Below are 20393 nucleotides of genomic sequence, written 5' to 3'. Positions count from 1 at the left end.
ACTCATCTGGACCTTTCTATTTCTAACTGAGGGACGGGACGGGGGAAGTCCCTGTGACACAGGTGTTCAGGGTTTTCTTTTAAGGTACTAGGGTGGTGTTCGGCAAACTATTTGCCTAGTTACTGGACCGGGGGATAGAACTGGAAATTGCCTACCCATTGGAAGGGCGACCCTCCTGACCCATCCTCGAGATACGCGCCCCTTCCGGGGGAACCGACGTTCCGGTAAAGGGCGATCGCGGATTGGCACAGACGACAGCGACGAGGAGGGCCAATGACTTAAAGGAAAGAGGAAAGTCAGACCATCACCACACTACTCAGCCTGATGGAGCAGTGCAGTCACAGTCACGGCTGGTCGTAGCCACCGAGTAGCCATGGAGTAGCCATGCATCCGCATTCCGCCCGGGCCCGGCCCGGGCCCAAGGCCACTCGAGCGCCAAGCGCCCGGCGCCTGGCGCGTCTCAGGCGGCCAGTCAGGCTGCCTGCTGTCTTAGTCCTAGGGCCACAAGGGTAAGGGGTTCTATCACACTTCACAGAAACTGGTCATTCAGACAAACAAAAGATTGTAAAAATTACATGCACGTCGAGTTCATTTCATTAAGAAGGTAAAATACTTCTTATTTAATAAAAAAAGGAAAAATAGTAACAGTCTATGGACATTGATATTTACATGTGTACAACATACATAATACAAGGGAAAACCTCAAATGACTCGAGTGTGTTAAGAAGAATGGTAGACTTTGTCTATTTTTTTACTACACCTGACTAGATGTAAACAATTTTACACAAACTTTGAATTTTAACTTGTAATTAGACTCATCGTTATGCATGTCAAACACACCAAATTTGATTATGATTATGAAAACAATTTTATTAAATTATCAATTGTTAAAAATTTAGTCTAAAATAATGAGGGAGTCTGATGGGTCTTCAAAACTATTCTAAGTAAACGACTTCCTGGGAGGTGTTTTAACGTCTCTAACTGTGTAAGTAGGTATTCTGAAGAAAAAAAAGGTAAAACAAAACTTATGAAATATGATATATGAGGATAAGGACAAAGAATCTTAGGACTTAATACTTACGTTTATTCCCATAGGCACAATTTGCTGCCAGTGCAACTTGGACAGCTTGTCCAAATCTGTCCAGAGCTAGTTCCAATGCTTGATGTCCTTCATGGTTAAGTTCTGGAGGAGCTCTTTCTGAAATTTTCAGTTGATTGCTGTACCAAGTTTGAATGGGTTCCACAATACCAGCAATATGTTGAACTGATACAACATCCTACAAGAACAATTTAAATTATACTTTTAATACAGAAAAGTGCTTGTGTTTTGGAATTTTAGGTGAATTTAAATAAAAGACAAATGAATAAGAATGTAAACTTAGATTACCTTGACACTATTTACACGATTCACAGTAGGATAAACATTTTCAACAAGGCTTTCTAACAGAGCCAAATGTAGTTGGGAGTACAAAGGAGATTCTTTCCCTGAATCATCTCCATTTCGATTATCCATTCCTTCAGTTTTAAAACTAAGTTTTGTACTTGCAATTCCATTGGACGATCCATTTGATACATCACGCGACTTTTTACAAGGGACTGATAAGGTCAGAAGAGGGTATAAAACACACCACCTAGAGAAAAATGAAGATTCAATTAAACAAGAGTGAAATTCAAAAGTAAAAGATGGAAATAGTAAGTTTGAGAGATTACTTAAAAAGACCAGCAAATGGCGTTAAGGCAGCCATAGGTATACTTCCTAAAGGAAGCAGAGGTTGTAGATTGACTATTAATGCTGCCAAACATAAGCGGGGATTATCTGAAACCCACTGTGTTACAACTTCCAGGAGAGCAGCTGGAGGTGGACTGAAACCATCCTTTTGTTCTAAGGTAAAAAATTAGAAGGTTCAAAAATAGATTTCTAATACATTCAAGCATGAAACAGTGCTATAATCAAACTTACCACTGCTTGCATACATTTCGGCAACTGTTGTGAGGAAGTTTGCAGTGAAATGTGGTGCAAGTGCTGGTAAGTCTTGAAGGCGGGTTACAGCCTTTGGTACCAGGACAAAGTAGTCCTTGACTAAACCCTCAGCCAATTGGAGAACCAACCTTTTCCAACAAAGTAAGCAATCATCAGAACAACATATTTCAGGCAATTTAAAAATCATAATCTTATTTTTTAAATACTTTATGAACTAACTTTGAGGTACATCCAAGCTGTTGCATCCAAATTCCTGTTGAGTCAAGAACAGGTTTGTTTTTGGTGGAAATTGCCATAGAAACTAATTGAACCAAAGCCTGGGCTCTTCCTTTGCTGGTAGTTGGAGGAAAAAGTGATAAAAAAATTGTGTTTCGGGCTGTATCTCCATTAGGTCCAGCAATAGCCCCAGATGGACCAGAACCACCAAACTGCACTCCAGCAAAGTAATCACAAAGCAGTTGTGCTAACTGGAGTTGCTGAATACAAGTCAGCTGAAAAAAAAAATGAAAAAAAAATGCATCAATTTAGAGCAAACAGCATATTTTAGATTGACTAAACCAGGAAAAAATTACTATTAAGCAGATCAATTAAAGATAGAGACAGGATTTGTTTTACACCAAGAGTTTGAAGACCAAACAACGAATTTAAGCACTACCTTTTTGCTGTTACCCCGTCGGTCCACTTCACAGAAAATGAACTCAGCCATGATCTCCATAGCAAGATCCATCTCTTTTGCGCTTGGAGGCCTTCCACTGGCCTGAGGGACACATAACTGCTCTGAAATGGAATGAAGTTTAAATTTAAATGTACTATTAGAATTTTAATTGTTTGTGGAAATACCATGTCGAGGATATATTCAAGAAAATACAATGACGGTGTCAAGGGAAAGGTGGGTACCAAAGCATGACACTAGCTAAATAGACAAGAGGCTTCAAATATAAAAACAAACCATCAACTTAACCTTACTTACCAACTTTGTGAAGTGCTTCACGAGCGCAGGTTGGGAATTCGGATTTTCGAAGTGATTGTTTCTCTGACATTGTAATAAGTTGCATAACAAATTGTAATAAAATTTATATCATATCGTAATTTATTCTAGCCTTTCGACACTTAAAGTGTAATATACCGAAAACACGAAAACATTCATGACAGAGGCGAAGGCGGACATTTCTTATTCCCAGGTCTTTGGAGTACCGATAAGTGAAGTAGTAATTATTGGCAGCAACATATCTTGTGTAAAACGACTTGTACCATTACAATTAATTGATAGCGGTGAGTGTAAATGACATAAAGAATGTGCCAAAGTATTCGCACTAGTTTGACTCAGAGTGGAGAACAGAAATTCCACTCGATAGGGGCGGGGATCAAAGTTAAAAAGGGGCATAATTTAAATTTCGCGCCAAGTCGTGCAACGCTCGCCCACGTTTCCTTTCCTTTCATTCATTTTACTATTAATACTAGTAGGCATGACATGATCAGAACGTGATTTTTCAAATTGTGGCACGTGTGTAGTAAGGAATTTTGAACTGTTCGACTTTTTCTTTATTCTCTGAGGCCACCGGCCACCGTGGTTAAGAGAAGGCGTTGGTCGCTTTCACTAGTATAACTTGACCACCATCTCCTGAATGCACCTTCTTCCACACAGCTCACTTCTTTCCGGTTCCCGGTCTTTAGGCAGGCGTTTCACTGGCCAAGCAAGGTCTGTTTCTGTAGAATTGTTACTTGTTTTGGTGAAATTTAACAGTTTTGAAAGTAAGGAGTACGTGGGAATGTAGGACTTAACATATTGGCCGAAGTCACGTTTTTACTCTTTCTTAGTTTTCTTGTGTTCAGCTCTTGTTTACACGGCACTTACCCGACGTGCCGATGGCATGGTCTATGCCACATTGCTTGCGCCGGACAGCATCGTGATATCACATATTCCGCACTTTTCCCCCATTTTTTTCCGAACTTTGTTGGCGGCACCTCAAAACACGGTGTTGTATCGTTTAATTTGTGCTGCTGTTTTCCAAGTCCCCTCATCGGACTGGCTATTTTATGTTTACTGGTTTTAACCTAACTTTTGAGTTCATTTTGTTAACCTCATAAATTCGTGGATACTATCCCTCATCAACTCTGCGCTTGCTTCACAATGTGTTCTCCAGCCATTCATTATTGTCAGCACACAGTGTTCTACCGGTATTTTAAGCAGCATTTATCCAACTTGTCTGCTGGCCGGTTCAAGACACATTAGAGGCCCGCCCGGAGACACTATTGTCATTTTCAGTTCGCATTCTTAAGTCTCTAATTTCCCGTCATCTGGCACTACTCGGACACCCCTTTTATTTCTGTTGCTATGTTCACCACACTCAATTGTCACTGGTAATCAATTTGCAATTTTGATTGTTCCAGATGGTGTCAGTAACGTTAAAGGATGTTGACCAACATCACTTTGTCAAGGCCTTCAGTGCCTTCCTTAAGAAGTTCGTATCTTCCAAATATTCTCTTTATAATAGTCCTAATTCAAACTCTAGTTTTAACTCTTTCCTGATTTGTTACAGAACAGGGAAAATGAAGTGCCCTGACTGGGTTGACCTAATCAAGAGCGCTAGGTACAAGGAATTGGCCCCCTATGACCCTGACTGGTTCTACGTAAGGTGTGCTGCCCTGATCCGTCACATCTATTTCCGCTCCCCTGTTGGTGTTGGAGCCGTCACCAAAATCTTCGGCGGTAAGTCACATAGTTGTGAGTTGATGCTCCTGTATGTGCCTTTGTCAGAGTTGGTTTAAGATTGCGTTTACAATTGCAGGCCGCAAGAGCAATGGTGTTCGTCCCTCCCACTACTGCCGCGGTGCTGGTGGTGTTGCCCGCAAAGCACTGCAAGCACTGGAGCAGCTGAAACTTATCGAAAAGGGTGATGGTGGCAGAAGACTGACCGTGCAAGGTAGACGAGATCTGGATCGTATTGCCGCTCAGGTTAGTTGTACTCCTTGCATCCTCAAGATTTAGTGCTCTGTTCAGGATTTGCATTTGAAATGGGTCTGTTCTTACAGGTCTTCACCCAAACGAAGAAACAGAAACTTCTTGCAGCAGCTGCCGCTGGTGGAGTTGTAGTAGTTGCTCCCACTAAGGAAGTTGTTGCTGAATGATAGATTAATAAAATTCTCACAAAATCCAATCTTGTTTTATGCTTGATCCTGGGGATGTAAACATAATTCACATACATCATTGTGTGGTTTATTGAGCCCAACATTCAAGTACATGATATGTTAAAGTACTATCAATAACTGATTGCTTTTGCAATATTGATTGGATGAAAACTTTCATGCTTGATGACCCCAATCTATTTTGAAATGCATTGTGCCAGGCCATTTGATTTATGCAGGTGTCAAATATTGCACACCTAAATAAGCAGTCTAGGTACAAATTCCTAATGGGGAAAGAGATGGACGGGAATTTGAGCTACATGCAGTACTAGGACGGATAGATGTAAAATAAGCAGATTATTTGAATTCTTGTGATAATTTACTCAGTTGCTGTGTTTGGAGCACAGGGCTATTGAATTTCGCATCTGTGCTTTTAAGGTGTGCCAATAACTATCTGGGGCAAATAGGTGTTCTATGTTAAAAGCCTAGGCTAGAGTTGAGGTATGCAGTTAAATGTCTTTACAATAAACAATATGAAGTTCATTAAGTTAAAATTTAGCATAAATCAATAACCCAGTAATTGCACAGATAAAGTCAGACTAGAAAGATTGTTAATATGTTACACAACAAAATATAAATAAGTTTGGGCATGCCAAAACAGGACATACCTAGATACAATTTGTAAATAATAAATAATTCATCTTTAAATAAAATTCTAAATGAATACCATACATATTCATGCTAACTGGCTAAAAGGAGCCGTTGAAAGTATAATCACAAATCTACAGGTACCACATCATATTCACTGAAAGTGCATGTCTTAAGGTAACATTTCAATCAGATCAATACTCCAGCTATAGTACTTCTTATTACTAACGCCATTTAAATCATAAAATATGTGCAATAAAAAGTACTAAAGCTAAAGACTTCACTCTCAGTTCATTCATCACAATTGAGATCATAAGATGGAATTATTTAAGGTAACTATCTTGAATGTTAAACATATTCACCATAAAATACATGAGATGGTGGTAAAAGTTCATTCTCATAAAATTAGTGAAGTAATTACGCTACGCTACACCACATACAATTAAAATCTTCAAACAAACAGCAAACCACAGCCAATGTAAATACTTTTCAGTGACGCCTTATCTACAGAACAACATTAAAAATGTCTATAACCCACCCACAAGAAACAAAACACAAGAACCTAGAAGAGATTAAAATAGAAAACAAAAGTCCACTCAGGTGCTGAGGGCAAACAAAATTGTATTTTTAAAAGGACACCTCATTTCTATCCACTGTAGGAGCTGGTGCAGGGAGAGTTGCACTCATTTTAGCCTTGTGCAGCCATTGGCGAAGATTGTTTGTGCGCTCAATTAAAGACGAATTTTTGTCTGAAGTAACCTGATTGCCAATTAGATTAGATTAGATTACAATTTCATCAGAAAGCAAGAAATAGAGTCCAGTAATAAAAATTCAGACTGAACTGTTACCTTGGGTACTGATTGTACAGTTGAAGGGCTTCCAGCACGACTAGAGCTTAAGTTGGTGGTCAAATGTTGAGAGGTGGGATTCACCCATGTTGAAGGTTGGGCACTCAAAAGTGGTGGAGGACCTAATCCTATAAATGGAAGTTTGGTAAATTAGAAAAAAACAAAGAAGAGGTAACAGTCAATTGCATCGAGAATATAGATGGAAAAGGAAGCACAAACCTGCAGCAGCTCGTTGCCGACACAAAACATTCCAAATTTCACTTATCTCAGCATTAAGATTATGAAGACTCATGTTAATGTCTGCTGTATTGTCAGAGGTTCTTTTAAATCTCTGTCCAGAGCCTTTGTGACTCAAAAGTGACCCTGAAAATTAAAGGGACGGAATTATAACGTGTGTAACTTGTTTCAAAATTATTATTTTCCAAAGTATACCTTCTATATGGGGTGGGCCATCTACGCCGTCTTTTTTTTAAAGTTACACTACACCAGATTCAGTTGTGCGGATAGGTTGCATACTCGCACGGGGCCGTAAAGCGCCATGGCGAGTGACACGGCAGGCAAGCCCGCACAACAAATATAACCAGAAAAAGAAAAAGACGCCGCAGATCACCCATTGACATCTTATAGTTTACAAAACATACATACCTAAGGTGCCATCAGATGTATACTCAATGCTGCTGAAGCCTGAACTTCCACCACTATCTGAAGACATTTCATCACTGACCTCTTCTACTCCCAACACATTGCCCCCATTCTTCCAATCCCAACGTCGGTGTTGTTTTATTTTTGTTTGATCTGCATATCTTGGCTCAGGAACATCATTTACCCTCCTTCCATTTATCTCTGCTCTCAAAGATGGAGCAGTGATGCGATTAAGAGAATTTTCTAGTTGACGTAAGTGAATCATTTTCTCTCCTAAAATATTCTGAGTACGCCTGATTTTAGCTTCCATATCTGATAATTCCTGTTCCTATGCATAACACATAAAAATACTAAAATCAGTTTCAATAGAGACGAGGATAGAATAAGCTGGGAAATGAGAAAATACCTCTTTTGCCATATGATTAAGAGTGGTATTAGGTGATGTTGAGGAGGCAGATTGACGTTTTTGAAAATTGTTGATACGTGACCGGTATTCACTTTGTTGTGATTGCAAGGAGTTTTTTGCTTGACGGATCATGTCCCTTTCTAAATGGATTCTATGACGGAAAAACTCCAACTCAGCACTCTCCAGCTCTTTGCAACCTGTACGTACATCCATGATTCAGATATTCAAAAGGTTGAGTGGTTTAAGTATACTTAAAGGTTAAACATGATTAATAATAAACAAACCTTGGTCTGAAAATGGATAGCGAAGGTATGCATCAGTTACAGATGACACGGGAAATTGTTCCTCAAGCTCATCCAAAGTTTTAAGTTGATGCCTGAGTGCTTCTAGAGGAGAAAATTCATTCGGCTTGACTTTGAGATCTTGAGAATTTCGATGCAAATAACCTAGACATACATGAGAGAATTTCCTCAGTAAATTCAGTACTGAAAGAATGTATAAATACATTTAAAAAAATGTATGGAATACGGATGTGACTCACTTTCAGAAGGCATGTTTCCATTTCTTTCAGTTGCTTTGAAGTGGGCGAAGTTGCACCAAAGTGACTGTGATGGATCTATTCCATTTCTGTTTGGATTTAGATTTTTCTCTTGAAAAGGTGGATTAGAAAAACTCCTCCCTAAAAAAGGCACATTGGGCTCATTTACATCATTATTGTTGTTTTTAATCAACCCAGAGGGCCCACTACTAGGGGCTGGGGAAGGTGGGTCCAAAACTTGACTCAGTTGCTCCTGTGGTTGGCTCTGGGACTGAAATTTCTGAAACCCCAATGAGTTACTTGTACCTGAACTACCAGCACTCATTGTTTTGGGTCTTGACTCTGTTTCAGAGGATCTAGAAGACGGCAAAGAGTAATTTTGTCAACCAAACTATTGTAAAAGAAATAGATATTGAAATATTATCAAACATTTACCGGTCTGACTGTTGCTGAGAAGTAGATGCTTCTGTCTCAACAGTTACAGCTTGGCTTTGTTTTGGTTTGTCATCAATTTGTTGAGATTCCTTTGCCTTTTGTTCCTTATTTTTTTCAAGATTTGCTTTTATCTCACCTTTCAGCTTAATATACTTTTCTTTCAACGTTCTATATTTGTCCTCAACCAAGCGCTTTTCACAGCGTAATTTTTCTATAGATCTGGGAGATGAACAATTATATGTTACATGAGAGAAATAAAAACTATAAAGGGTGGTTGTGTGGCAAAATATATTAAAATGATACCTTAAATGGTCAGTGATATCTCTACTTCTTTTTCCATCACGGTCCTCTCGCAAACTGACAATACGTTCTTGTTGTTCTCTGCGAACTTGCTCTTCCTAAAATAAACAAAAATGTTTTGTACACATCGTTATAAAATAAAGTACAGTTTTAGTTTTGTTAAGAAGAATTGACATGTTATTTAGATACCTCTCTTTGAAACTGCTCACGTAAAGTTTTCATCTCAGCGCTGTGCTGTTCTCTGAATCGGAGCATTGCAGCTTGATTTTCAACTTCTTGAGCTGCTAGAGCTTGCTGATGTTGTTCTAATATCTTTTGACTGGCACAGTTCTGTCTATGCTCTAACTGTTCTTTCATTTGTTTTAGCCGAATATCTGATTCACGCTCTATCTGAAACATGAGTTCTTTAAACTTAAGCTCATTTGCTTTTGATTCTTCTTCGACTTTTTTCTTCAACTTCTCTTGATAAACCCTCACTATTTCCTGGTGATCCTTTTCAAATTTGTCTTTTAGCTCACTTTCTTTCTCTTTCAAAGAATTATCGTAATTTACTTTTAATTTTTCAATTGCTTGTTCAAGTTTGTTCTCAAAATCACTACTTGCAGGTTGCAAATCAATACATTCAGAAACAGATTTCTGACTTGAACCAGGAAAAGCTAAATTTTTACTTTGTTCTGACTCACTTCCAATTGAATTTTGTATTGATTTCTCCTCTTCTAGATTTTCAGATGGTGGCAAAGAAATTTCCCCTACAGATTCTGAAGTCCTTTGAGTTGGACGTGAATCTTTAATACTGTCAGTAACATTCCATTCACGCAATGCACGATCTCTTTCACCAGCCCTAACTGGTTCTTGAATTTGTTGTTTTATTTGCTGCAATTGTTGCTGTGATTGCTGCCTTGACAGTGGTGGTCTGTACATCTCACCATCTGACAATTTCACATTCCAGTCACGAAAGGCCTGCTCACGAGCTTTCATATCTCTTGATATGGTATTTTCTGGAGAGAGCACCTCTTTGCTTGTAAGACCTCTCAGTTTATTAGTGATGGAAGCAGATAGACTGATTTCACTTTCTGTTGGTTCATTTGGCTCATGAGGAAAAAGGGAAGAAGAATCTCTCAATGCAGAATTGATCAACAAATTGTCAATGCCACTCAGGTTAAAATCATCATGGGAGGTTATACTTTGACTCAATTTGGTATCAAGTGAGTTTAAGGGATGACTTTCTTTCCTTTCACCCTCTTTGAACACAACCTGCTCTTGCAAAATCGGAGGGTCTTCAGTATGTTGCCAAGAAGTATTAGTAATAGATTGACCGGATTCATGAAACATATTTTCTTGTGAAGCTCCTTTCTTGAAAGTGCTATCTGTAATTGGTGACTGCCTTCCTCTGGGTGATTCATTTCCACTTAAGCTTGCACTATTCAAGGCCGATGTAAGACTTGACCTCAAATCTCCGTCAGTTTTGTCTGTAAAAGGTGGCTTTCTTGAAAACCACGTCTCCTTGGCCCATTCTTCCAAAGGACTCATATGACTTTCTTTTTGGGATATTTTTTCAGTCTTGTAGGTGTTCACTTGTTATTATTTAAATAAAAATCAAAGATAATATTAAAGTTCATTCTCATAAACAGTGGAAAATGAAGGAAAACAAAAATAAAACAAGAGCAATAGTGAGGGAAATTGAAATTACCTTTCTGTAGCTGTTTTAGTTCCATTGCCAAATCATCACTAGCATTTGAATTCCATTCAATATCTTCATCAACGTGGTCTCGCTGATAAAAGAAGAGTGAGTTAATAGATTCAGTTAGCAGTGATCAAGTGATCAGATCAGGTCAGGTAAGATAAGGAAAATAGGGTATCTGAAATGCATTCGTAGCTCTCACCTCGGATGAAGTATCACTATCAGAATCAGACAATTTAAAAGAAATATTCAATTCCTTATCTAAATTAAAGCGCACACTCTTTTTTTCCTCTTCCAACTCCTGTTGCTTCCATAAAGCTTTTTCTGAAGCTGAAAAAGATTGATGAAATATTTTAAAATCTACTCTGGCTAAAGAGAGGTTCATATTTTTAATCCATGACCCTTATGGTTGATACCTGACATGTGCTGGGGGTCAACATCCCACAATCGTTTTTCTGTCAGTGGTGTTCTTAGAATACTGCGAGTAGATGATGTAGATGCGGTAGGAGATGCTGTCAGTGATCGCATTGATGACTTAATGGACCTGCAGGAATAAAATTAATTTTTCCACATTTTCAAAGCAAGATTTAAAATTGAATGATATTAATTTCATTGTCACAAACTATGTCTATGACAATATTTACCTACCTGATCAAAGGCTCCTTTGAATTGCTGTCAAGAGATTTTAAGTTAATATCACTGAAGGAGTCTGACTTTACATCTTGACTGGAAGTCAGTTTAGATGGATTTGAAGTTTCTGTTTTTTTCTTATTAGACTTGAGAAATATGGATCCACCACCTACACAGGCAATCAAATACTTAGTAAAAGGAGAGAAAGGTGAAAGTTTCACTAAATTTTACTGACATTACCTGAAAGTGTAAACTCTGGCTGAACATATCCACTTTTCAAGAACCGATCTGAGGATCGACGATCTCCTTCTGCACCATCTGAATCAAGCCTTTTAGTCTGTGAGTCTATATCAATTTTTTTTACCCTATCAACAGTAAATCGACCAATTATTGATGAAACAGGACTCTCTAAGTTCTTGTCCTGGGTATGCAAATTATAATCAAAGGACGACATGTATTTTCCATCTCCTCTTGACTTGTCTCCTGCATGCCCTTTCAACTGATCTCCATTGTCACCATCGTCATTATCATCTAGGTAAGAAGATAGGTCGTCCCAGATGGCCTTAGATGACTTTTGCAGTGCTTTGTCAGAACTCTTTGGAGATTCATTAGAATTCTGAGAGAAAAGTGGTTTTGGGGTGAAAATTGGCTTTAACTGGTCAGTTTTGGCAGAGAATGGTTTACTTCTTCCTTTTCGAAGTGATAAGTTTTCTTGATCTTCCTTCCGAAAAGAGCGCAAAGGACTGAGAGCTGATTTTAAAACTGGTGTCTAGAAATAAAAGTATTAAATTATTTAACTGGAAAATAATTAATTGATTATTATAAATTATCAGTGATTTGGATTCCGGTCTGACTTTAAGTCTGATGGAAATAAATTCAAAATGAAATAAATTAACATACCCCAGATGAAAAATCCATCTGACTATCTCTGATAGAAGATGAATTGTCAGGTTCAAAAACAGCTGATGTCCCTGCTTCCTCAAAACTCTTCAGTTCTTCTTTAATGGATGTTTTAGAATCTTCTTCTCCTGTGAGTGGATGAAAGCTTCAATTTTATGTACTTGGTAAAACAAATAGCAAAACAGAAAAGACCATATTTACCAGCAGAACTAATGCTTTCAGAGCGGCTTTTTTTTACAATTTCACGAAATTTGTTGTCAAGGGGATGTTCCCATGATGTTTGATTTGTCTTGAAATTAAAATAGTAGTAATGCTTACTCTTTGAATCATATCTGAAAAATAAAAACAGGTCCACAGTAAATTTCATTAATACAATTGATATGGAGAGTTTTTAATGGATTTATGTCCTTTAAACTCATGAGTCCACTGTAAATCTGGGAGCCCAGCAGCTGGACACTTTCTGAGCAGACCAGATTGGATGAGCCATGGCTTTACCCAGCGCATTATACAGAATCCAGTAGGTGTCGAGTAAGCAGTTGGCAGCATAAGTCGCCCTGCTACTGGGCACTCTAATTACACAGTGTGCTTGTTAAAACACTTACACAGGTTTCCAATTTTTTGGTAATGGCTTCAAAAGACCCTCTCTTGCCAGCGGTAAAAGGTGAGCCTCTGCATCAGGATCAATACCTATTCGTACAGCAAACTCACGGACCTCTGCAAGTAAAACAGGTAGTACAATGCAACTGTCCACATTGTTCAATATACAGTTACGTTTTACGAAAATAACTTCAAATTAATTTAGAAAATAAGAAAATCTTAGGTCGAACAACCATTTTTTTTCTAAAAATGGTGCCTTAACATAGAGCTGAAAGGAAATTGTGAAGCACGCAACATTTATTCAACTTTAAAATTAGGATTTTACGTCAAACTTTAGGTCTTTAACAAAGAGACAGGAACTGTGCAAATAACTAAACATCAGATTACCTAAGGAGGACGTTTCAAAATTTGACATTGGCTTTTTAAAAGTAATGCTTCAAAACAATGAACTTAGATGTACACAAAACTTACCGTCTATTGAAGGCTGGCTGCGCTCGTCGAAAACTTCTTCGCAAACCAAAGATTTAGGAGACGAAGGCCCAGACATTTTACATTCTGCAACAAAGACACCGTATAATTATTACCCTCGTCGATACACTTTTGCGCTTCATAAACCCGTGTTCATACATTGGCGACGTTTCAGCCGATTTTGACAGTCAAGACGACGAGGGTTGGCCTAGCGTCCCTCAGTTGACAATTTTTTTTGTCCCGTTATTTGGGGGATTTAATCGAATGGAAATTTTTCATAGATCTCTATACCGATATGAGAAGTATTACATCACGCGTTCCCGCTCTCAGAGAAAACAACTCCTCGTCGGCACTCGAACTCAAACCTCTGTTTATGCTAACGTTTGTTCAAAAGCAGAATTTCTGACGGTGCATTTGATTGAGAACTAGAATAAATCCAGGATCATGGATTCCGTTCCGGTCATACGAAAACTTGATGAAGTTGTCATAAATCGGATAGCTGCTGGGGAGGTTATTCAGCGCCCAGCCAATGCACTGAAAGAGATGATAGAAAACAGGTAGTTGTTTTGCTTTTAAAGAAAGAGTACAAAGTTAGGAAGGAAGTATGTACACTGGTATCATTCTTTCACAATGTTCTGCTGTTATTTTCTCTTCCAGCTTGGATGCTAAATCAACCAACATTCAAGTGACAGTGAAGAATGGTGGTTTGAAACTTCTTCAGGTTTGTTTTTCATTATTCTAGGATTGAATCTATGCCATTTGTGATTTCATAAATTGGATAAATGTTACTGTTTATTTCTTTAGATTCAAGACAATGGAACAGGAATTCGACGTGAGGATTTGGAAATAGTTTGTGAACGTTTTACTACTAGTAAGCTAACTAAATTTGATGATTTAAGTAGTATTTCTACTTATGGTTTTCGAGGTGAGGCATTGTCAAGCATTAGTCATGTTGCCCATCTCACCATCACAACTAAAACAGCGTCAGAAAAATGTGCTTTCAAGTAAGTGAACCAGGATTTCATCTTTTGCTTTTAACAAAGTCCTGTCCAATGTATTTTTTTTATTTTTTGTCTTTTATACAGAGCAAATTATACTGATGGAAAATTGAAAGCACCTCCAAAGCCTTGTGCTGGAACACAGGGTACTCAAATTGCCGTTGAAGATCTATTTTATAATGTATCAACCAGAAGAAAAGCGCTAAAAAGTCCTGGAGAAGAGCATTCACGAATTGCTGATGTAGTGAGCCGTTATGCAATTCACAATTCCAAAGTCAGTCCTTTCTCTCATGTTGGTTTATTTTGGGCACAATTATATGTGACTAAAAGTTTTAAAAGTTTCAATTAAAATTTTAGGTAGGGTTTTCCCTCAAGAAGCAAGGGGAAACATTATCAGACATTCGCACCCTACCAAACTCAACAGTTGTGGATAATGTGAGAACAATTTATGGCAATTCTATAGCTAGGTAAGCAAAATACCTATGCCAATTTCCTATTGCTTATGCTACTGTTAATACTTCTAAGAGACCTCCCCCTTCTAGAGAACTTCTAGAGGTGAAATCAGAAGATGATGTGTTGAAATTTAAACTTACTGGCCAAGTCACAAATGTTAACTACTCTACCAAAAAAATGGTTTTTCTCCTTTTTATTAATCACCGTCTTGTGGATTCAACTGGTAAGTTGAAGTAATTCTATTGCAAAATATAGAGGTCATCCAGTAATCGTAATTACAATAAACTAAAAATTTTCTGTCTTTTAACATTTAAAAAAAATGTTATTTAGCATTAAAGAAGACCATAGAACAGGTGTATTCTGTTTATCTTCCTAAAAACAGCCATCCATGGGTATATCTTAGCTTAGAGCTAGATCCTCGTAATGTAGATGTTAATGTACATCCCACCAAGCATGAGGTTCATTTCCTACATGAAGACAAGGTGATTGACCGTATAAGAGCTGCTTTAGAGGAAAAGTTGCTTGGTTGTAATACTTCAAGAGTGTTTTATACTCAAGTAAGTGCTTAAATATTTATTTTAAGTACATTGGATGTTGCTTACCTGTACTAAATTTTCTGCTTCCTGATTAATAATTGAATTGGGATTTTTCTTAGGCCCGGCTGCCAGACTCAGGTTCTATGCCTGCTCCTTCAGAAGTGTTATCATCTTCTAGTTCAACAACTGTTCTTCCTCAACACCTTGTCAGAACTGACAGCTCTGCCCAGAAGCTAGACAAGTTTTTTAAACCTGAAAGCAGTAGTAAAGAAACAAAGGAATCATCTGTGAAACTAAGTGTTGAGAGTGTACAGAATTGTGAAACTTCTCCACCTCCTGTATTGACATCTGAAAGTAATAGGTGAGTTCCACTGTGTAATTTTTTTCTTTACTGTCGTTGGAATGTCTGTTGGACTCTGTATTATCAGCTTCTTTGCAGGAGAGATATACAATTGACTAGTGTTCTTAAGCTGAGAGAAGAAGTTGAGAAATCCGGTCACAAAGGACTGTTAGATGTGACAAGTAAGTTTACTTTTGTTGGGTGTGTCAATCCCTCACTGGCCTTGATTCAACATGAAACTGTTTTATACATTTGCGATACTGCTGCAATATGGTAAGTGCATTATTTTATTAAACATTGTGCTATGAGGACATGGTAAAGATGCATAATACATCTTAATTTTAAAAATGTTTCTTATTTTAGTGCAGAACTTTTTTATCAAATTTTGCTCTATGACTTTGGTAATTTTGGCATCATACGGTTCTCGGTGGGTTATTTGCTCTCAAATATTTAATAATACTTGTCTAAGGTAACAAAAATAGAAGTAAACTAAATGGTTTCCAGAGTCCCTTGTCACTTTATGAACTAGCTATGGAAGCACTAAAACTGGAGGAATCTGGTTGGACAGAAGCCGATGGTTCAAAGGAGGAATTAGCGCAATCAGTAAAAGATCTTCTCTTAAGCCGGGCTGAAATGCTGGAAGATTATTTTTCTATGGAACTTGATTCTGATGGAAATCTGGTTTCGATCCCACTCTTGTTAGGTGATTGTGTAAAATATACTCTTTTACTTTTTTAATAAGTATAAAATTCAATTGATATATGAAATTTTTGTCACATACAGACAATTTCAGTCCACCTATGGAGGGTCTTCCAATGTTTGTTCTTAGACTGGCTACAGAGGTTGATTGGGACAAAGAAAAAGAATGTTTTCAGGGAGTCTGTAAAGAGACAGCCCATTTTTATAGTCGTATTGCTTCAGAAGCAGTCTCCTGTTCATCTCTAACACCAGATTCCCTTGATGAAACAGAATCTGAGGTAAAATATTTGTTTTTGAATTTCTCAAATAATTACACAGAAAATAGTTTAGTTATGGCTTTGTCTATTTTCTTTCTTCCCAGGAAGTTCATGACTGGAGATGGGTTATTGAACACGTCATCTATGCAGCTCTAAGAAAGAATTTTTTACCCCCAAGAATTTTTGCTGAAGATGCCACTGTCCTTCAAATAGCTAAACTTCCTGACTTGTACAAAGTTTTTGAGAGGTGCTAAGCAGGCTATTCTCTGGATATTTGTTAAACATGGCAGTTTTTATTTTCATTTAACATTTGAATGGAATCAATGCAATGCATTGCTGGATCTCTGATTAATTTCAGAATTTTTACTGCAGAATTTTATGAACTCCTTATTATGTCATTGAAGTAATGTTGTCTGTGAAAGGACTAGATAAATTTTAAGACAGTTTTTGAACTATAATTTATTTTACACAGCTTGCAAGACAATTTGCACCTCAGGCAAATAAAAATTAGATTGTGGGGATGCCATTCAGTATTAAACATCAGATTTGTAAAAATAAACAAATACATAACCGAATGTACAAATATCCTTACATAGTGGTGGTTTAAAGAAATATCACATTACGTTCATGAAGCTTACTATTTATTAATAATCCACCAGATGGAAATTCCTTTTAAATTGGAAATTTCCTCATTTTATACATCTCACTTCATTTCTTTCAGACCTAAAAAAAAAAAAACTACACTTGTAGGGCAAAAAAGCAGGATGTTTGTAATGAAACCAATGTTTTGGAATGTGTCACTTAATGAGGGGCATTTACAGTAACACACATTCCTGAGACAGTTAACTTTCAAGAGGAGTGTGATGAGTATGGTGATATTTGACACTGTCAAAAATTTTAAATTGTAGTTCACAATTTTCATATAAAGACAACTTAAACTTTTTAGTATGACCCTTAAGAAATTACCAAGTCTGTTGACATCCATCAACAATGATGCTGAATATTTTAATTGAATAGATGACGATAAATTGATAAATATAGTATTATTTACACCCAATTCCTGTATAAAACACACTGAACAAAATATATACATCAATCCAGAGTCACTCACACCTGAAGCTGCATCAAAAATTAAATATGCCTTTTGCTAATATTCACTGCTGAACTCTGGCTTCATAAATGGCACAATGTCAAAGGCGTCCCCTTTTCAGGAAACAAAACGGGAAAAGGGACAGGGTAACTCACATCATCTTGACTTAATCGGGGGAAGGGGGCGAAGGAAGGGTAACACAACGAGTCCACAAGTAGTTGTTCACCGACGTCTTTCCTCGCGGCCCAGACCCACACAGAGTGGGGAGGGAAGGGTGGTGACGTTGGACGGAGGCCGCGAGACCAACGTGAGGCAGAAGCCCCAACAGTCTTCGCGACGGTGCGAATACAACAAGATGACGTCATCGAGGAGGGTGACGTTCAAGCAGCAGCAGCAGTGGCGGCGGGGCGCGGGCCGGGCTCACGACATCTCACTGTCGGACTGGTCCTGGCCTTGACTCCTCGCGCCCGCCTCCTGGTCGGCGCGCTCAAGCTCCGGGTCGGGCTGCCAGCCGCCGTGGGGCCCTGGTCCCCCGTGCCCCAGGGACCCGGGGCTGGGCGCGGCGGGCGCGTGGCCGGGGGTGGCGGGCAGCCAGCCCTCCTGCTGCTCCAGCCAGTGCTGCTGCTGCTGCAGGCGTTATGTCTGGTACTGCAGCATGGCGGGCGCTCCCAGGTTGCTATGCGACGAGTTCATCCGCAGCGCGCTTAGGCTGTTCTTGTACCACTCGTCCTCCGGCGACATGCCTGCAACAGAGGAGACGAAAGGCGAGATGAGTTTCACACGTTGAGTCTCACGTGCGTGGCGATCCTGATGATCACATTTGGGCGGGTTTCGGAATCCCCTGGCACTGATTTGTCGAAGGGAGGGAGGCAGTCGGAGGCTGTAGAGAGACTCTAGGAGGTCTCAGACTGAGACGCCGCGCGGGCTGCGCGATTCGGCCCTCTCACTTACACTCACTGCAATCACATAGCACCATCGCTCTCCAGCCGAGCCGTGTGTGTGAGACCCCTGCTCTAGGAGGCTTGGTTTAAGCTTGGTTGGGCCTAGCGCGCGGTGGCGGCGGCTGTCCCGCAGGCGCCGTGCGCAAGGGCAGACCCGCAAGACAGGAGAGCGCTCGCGCGGCCTACCTCCCAGGCGCTCCCCATCCCTGCGCGCTGGCCGCTGGGGCAGAGGCCGCCGGTCGGCAGCGTCGGCAGCCGGTGAATCTAGTCGCTTATTGCAGTCCACCAGGAGATTGAATCAAGCACAAGACGACCCACCCCCCACGCATGCGGGGCGACGCTTCTGCCGCCTCTCTATCGCGTCGCGACGCTTGACGGCGCCGCCACCTCACATCGCATCTCAAGGCGGGGACGCCGGAAGCCGGCCTCATCTCGCAGCGGAAATGGAACCGTGCGGCGGCGCGTCGGACGCTTCAAGACGTCTAACGAGAATTCGTGTTCCGGGCAGGGCCTGTGTCTTGGGGAGGGGAGGGAGGAGGGGACCTGGTCCTGGTGGCGATGCTTGAGGCTATGGCGCCACGCGCAGGAAGGAGGCAGACGTTCACAATTCTGGTTTTAAAACCGTAAAAATGATTTTTGTTTTGTTCGCCACTGCAAAGGGGTGGGCTCGGGCGGAAGTGAATTTGCTCTGCAAATCCAACAGCAGAGCAAGGTATCCACTGTTTTAAACAGTGGGGAAAGATATGTGACCGATCTTCCTGTTTTAACAATCGGCCACGACGGCTGTTCTATGGATGTAACAGTGGGAATTCATGGCAGTCACAGTACCACTGTGACAAGCATAGAACAGTCCCGTGCCTCCAAACGGGCTTCCTCGTGCGGGCTCCTTCGTTTTAGCTCCCAAGTGAACCAGCCCGCACGAGCCCGCAAGGGAAAGACCAGCCCACACGAGCACGACAGGCTTTTTCAACCCTAAAATTTGGACAAACACTTGAATTAAACTGCATTTTTACCTCGACAGATCTTACTAATGGAAACCATTCTTGAGATCTTGTCAAGGCAAAAATGCAATTTAATTGGAATTTATAACAAAATTTTAGGTTTGAAAAGGCCTTGCGGGCTCGTATGAGGGCTAGTTCACTTGGGAGCTAAAGCGAAGGAGCCCACACCAGAAAGCCCATTTGGAGGCACAGGAACAGTCGTGCCCCATTTTTGTAACTTGTAACAGAGGGGCATCTTGCCCCACGGTTGAAAGTGGCACTGTTCTACTGGTTGGTTTTCGATAGTGTACGAGAAATTGATTAGAGCGTGTTGGGTTATGGGGCATGAGTATAGAATGTTACTTCTCTAAATTGGGCTACGACTGGCCCTGTTCGAGTTGACCTGCTTACCCAGTGAGAAATTCAAATCGAAATTATATGGACTCGAGATCGATGCCACCATTTCGACATTGATTCGGTGACGTTCCGTTGTCGATTAATAAGCATGGTCTACGAAGTACGGGGCGGTGGTGGGTGGTGGTGGCGTGGAGGAGCGATGAGTGAAGCTGAAACGCAGTAAATGGATACTTTAAGCCGAAGCCAATCTAGTAAAGACCGCCAAAAAATACAGCAATATTAGTTGCAAGCGCGTCTGAGTACAGGAGTTGGTGTTCTAAGCCGACTCTCACCACGGCGTCTTATGGCCCCGTGCGAGTATGCAACCCGTCCGCACACCTGCATGCGGTACAGGACAGCCTAGATAAAAGTCCGGCGTAGAACACCCACTCTGTATTAGACTACAATTTGTTTCCAGGGTAGTTTTGCGCGTCTAGATGGATAGCTCCCGCCTCGGTTCACCACACTGGGCGGGGCCCTACCGCGGAGAGAGAGGAGGGGGG

General features: G+C 40.1%; 5 protein-coding genes across 6 annotated transcripts in view; 2 read left to right on the top strand and 3 right to left on the bottom strand.

The window, feature by feature from the left end:
* Positions 1-587: 587 nt before the first annotated feature.
* LOC113210822 (integrator complex subunit 15) lies at positions 588-3326 on the bottom strand. Its single transcript, XM_026428985.2, has 8 exons — positions 2952-3326; positions 2637-2758; positions 2201-2472; positions 1961-2109; positions 1711-1882; positions 1388-1631; positions 1082-1277; positions 588-998 (listed from the first exon to the last, which is right to left on the bottom strand). The coding sequence occupies exons 1-8, from the start codon at positions 3034-3036 to the stop codon at positions 901-903; spliced, it is 1338 nt and encodes a 445-aa protein (XP_026284770.1). The 5' UTR covers positions 3037-3326; the 3' UTR covers positions 588-900.
* A 199-nt stretch (positions 3327-3525) lies between these two features.
* LOC113210823 (40S ribosomal protein S19) lies at positions 3526-5139 on the top strand. 2 transcript variants are annotated; one of them, XM_026428986.2, is made up of 5 exons: positions 3526-3680; positions 4373-4443; positions 4522-4691; positions 4771-4937; positions 5015-5139. In XM_026428986.2, the coding sequence occupies exons 2-5, from the start codon at positions 4373-4375 to the stop codon at positions 5108-5110; spliced, it is 504 nt and encodes a 167-aa protein (XP_026284771.1). In that variant the 5' UTR covers positions 3526-3680; the 3' UTR covers positions 5111-5139. The 2 variants fall into 2 exon arrangements, with proteins under 2 accessions (XP_026284771.1, XP_026284772.1); XM_026428987.2 differs by having other exon boundaries at positions 3647-3733.
* Positions 5140-5182: 43 nt separating this feature from the next.
* LOC113210821 (centrosomal protein of 164 kDa) lies at positions 5183-13461 on the bottom strand. Its single transcript, XM_026428984.2, has 20 exons — positions 13360-13461; positions 13204-13287; positions 12738-12849; positions 12337-12467; positions 12136-12263; positions 11476-12004; positions 11254-11404; positions 11022-11149; positions 10808-10935; positions 10615-10696; positions 9114-10498; positions 8928-9022; positions 8625-8843; positions 8193-8545; positions 7936-8097; positions 7652-7848; positions 7249-7573; positions 6823-6966; positions 6604-6731; positions 5183-6514 (listed from the first exon to the last, which is right to left on the bottom strand). Exons 2-20 carry the CDS (start codon positions 13277-13279, stop codon positions 6383-6385), a joined length of 4605 nt encoding a protein of 1534 aa, XP_026284769.1. The 5' UTR covers positions 13280-13287; positions 13360-13461; the 3' UTR covers positions 5183-6382.
* A 49-nt stretch (positions 13462-13510) lies between these two features.
* On the top strand, positions 13511-16929 carry LOC113210841 (DNA mismatch repair protein Mlh1). Its single transcript, XM_026429010.2, has 13 exons — positions 13511-13757; positions 13858-13921; positions 14005-14204; positions 14286-14472; positions 14556-14665; positions 14741-14874; positions 14982-15208; positions 15307-15548; positions 15627-15800; positions 15891-15954; positions 16032-16230; positions 16311-16504; positions 16588-16929. The coding sequence occupies exons 1-13, from the start codon at positions 13645-13647 to the stop codon at positions 16735-16737; spliced, it is 2058 nt and encodes a 685-aa protein (XP_026284795.1). The 5' UTR covers positions 13511-13644; the 3' UTR covers positions 16738-16929.
* The window catches only part of LOC113210842 (homeobox protein unc-42), a 19847-nt gene continuing 16381 nt past the window's right edge, over positions 16928-20393 (bottom strand). The window contains exon 6 of the mRNA XM_052272190.1: positions 16928-18316. Within this exon, the coding sequence (XP_052128150.1) occupies positions 18210-18316 (107 nt within the window). The 3' untranslated portion in view covers positions 16928-18209. The remainder of the gene's footprint in view (positions 18317-20393) is intronic.

The sequence above is a fragment of the Frankliniella occidentalis genome, unplaced genomic scaffold (genome assembly GCF_000697945.3).
Source record: "Frankliniella occidentalis isolate FOCC.00 unplaced genomic scaffold, Focc_3.1 Scaffold194, whole genome shotgun sequence".
Taxonomy (NCBI): Eukaryota; Metazoa; Arthropoda; class Insecta; order Thysanoptera; family Thripidae; genus Frankliniella; species Frankliniella occidentalis.
Note: the sequence above shows the minus strand (reverse complement) of the source record. Positions and strands in the feature narration are given on the sequence as shown.

What these genes read in the sequence shown, in the direction of transcription:
- LOC113210822 (XM_026428985.2), bottom strand. Translation starts at nt 3,036, where the DNA reads ATGCAACTTATTACAATGTCAGAGAAACAATCACTTCGAAAATCCGAA. An exon ending in CCATTTGCTGGTCTTTTTAA is followed by an intron (nt 1,632 to 1,710) that starts GTAATCTCTCAA and finishes ATTTTTCTCTAG; the next exon opens with GTGGTGTGTTTTATACCCTC. An exon ending in ATCGTGTAAATAGTGTCAAG is followed by an intron (nt 1,278 to 1,387) that starts GTAATCTAAGTT and finishes TTGTTCTTGTAG; the next exon opens with GATGTTGTATCAGTTCAACA.
- LOC113210823 (XM_026428986.2), top strand. Translation starts at nt 4,373, where the DNA reads ATGGTGTCAGTAACGTTAAAGGATGTTGACCAACATCACTTTGTCAAG. An exon ending in CGTCACCAAAATCTTCGGCG is followed by an intron (nt 4,692 to 4,770) that starts GTAAGTCACATA and finishes TTACAATTGCAG; the next exon opens with GCCGCAAGAGCAATGGTGTT. An exon ending in TGGATCGTATTGCCGCTCAG is followed by an intron (nt 4,938 to 5,014) that starts GTTAGTTGTACT and finishes CTGTTCTTACAG; the next exon opens with GTCTTCACCCAAACGAAGAA.
- LOC113210821 (XM_026428984.2), bottom strand. Translation starts at nt 13,279, where the DNA reads ATGTCTGGGCCTTCGTCTCCTAAATCTTTGGTTTGCGAAGAAGTTTTC. An exon ending in CCAAAAAATTGGAAACCTGT is followed by an intron (nt 12,468 to 12,737) that starts GTAAGTGTTTTA and finishes TTTATTTTTCAG; the next exon opens with ATATGATTCAAAGAGTAAGC. An exon ending in TTAATCATATGGCAAAAGAG is followed by an intron (nt 7,574 to 7,651) that starts GTATTTTCTCAT and finishes TGTTATGCATAG; the next exon opens with GAACAGGAATTATCAGATAT.
- LOC113210841 (XM_026429010.2), top strand. Translation starts at nt 13,645, where the DNA reads ATGGATTCCGTTCCGGTCATACGAAAACTTGATGAAGTTGTCATAAAT. An exon ending in ATGCAATTCACAATTCCAAA is followed by an intron (nt 14,473 to 14,555) that starts GTCAGTCCTTTC and finishes TTAAAATTTTAG; the next exon opens with GTAGGGTTTTCCCTCAAGAA. An exon ending in TGCGATACTGCTGCAATATG is followed by an intron (nt 15,801 to 15,890) that starts GTAAGTGCATTA and finishes TTCTTATTTTAG; the next exon opens with TGCAGAACTTTTTTATCAAA.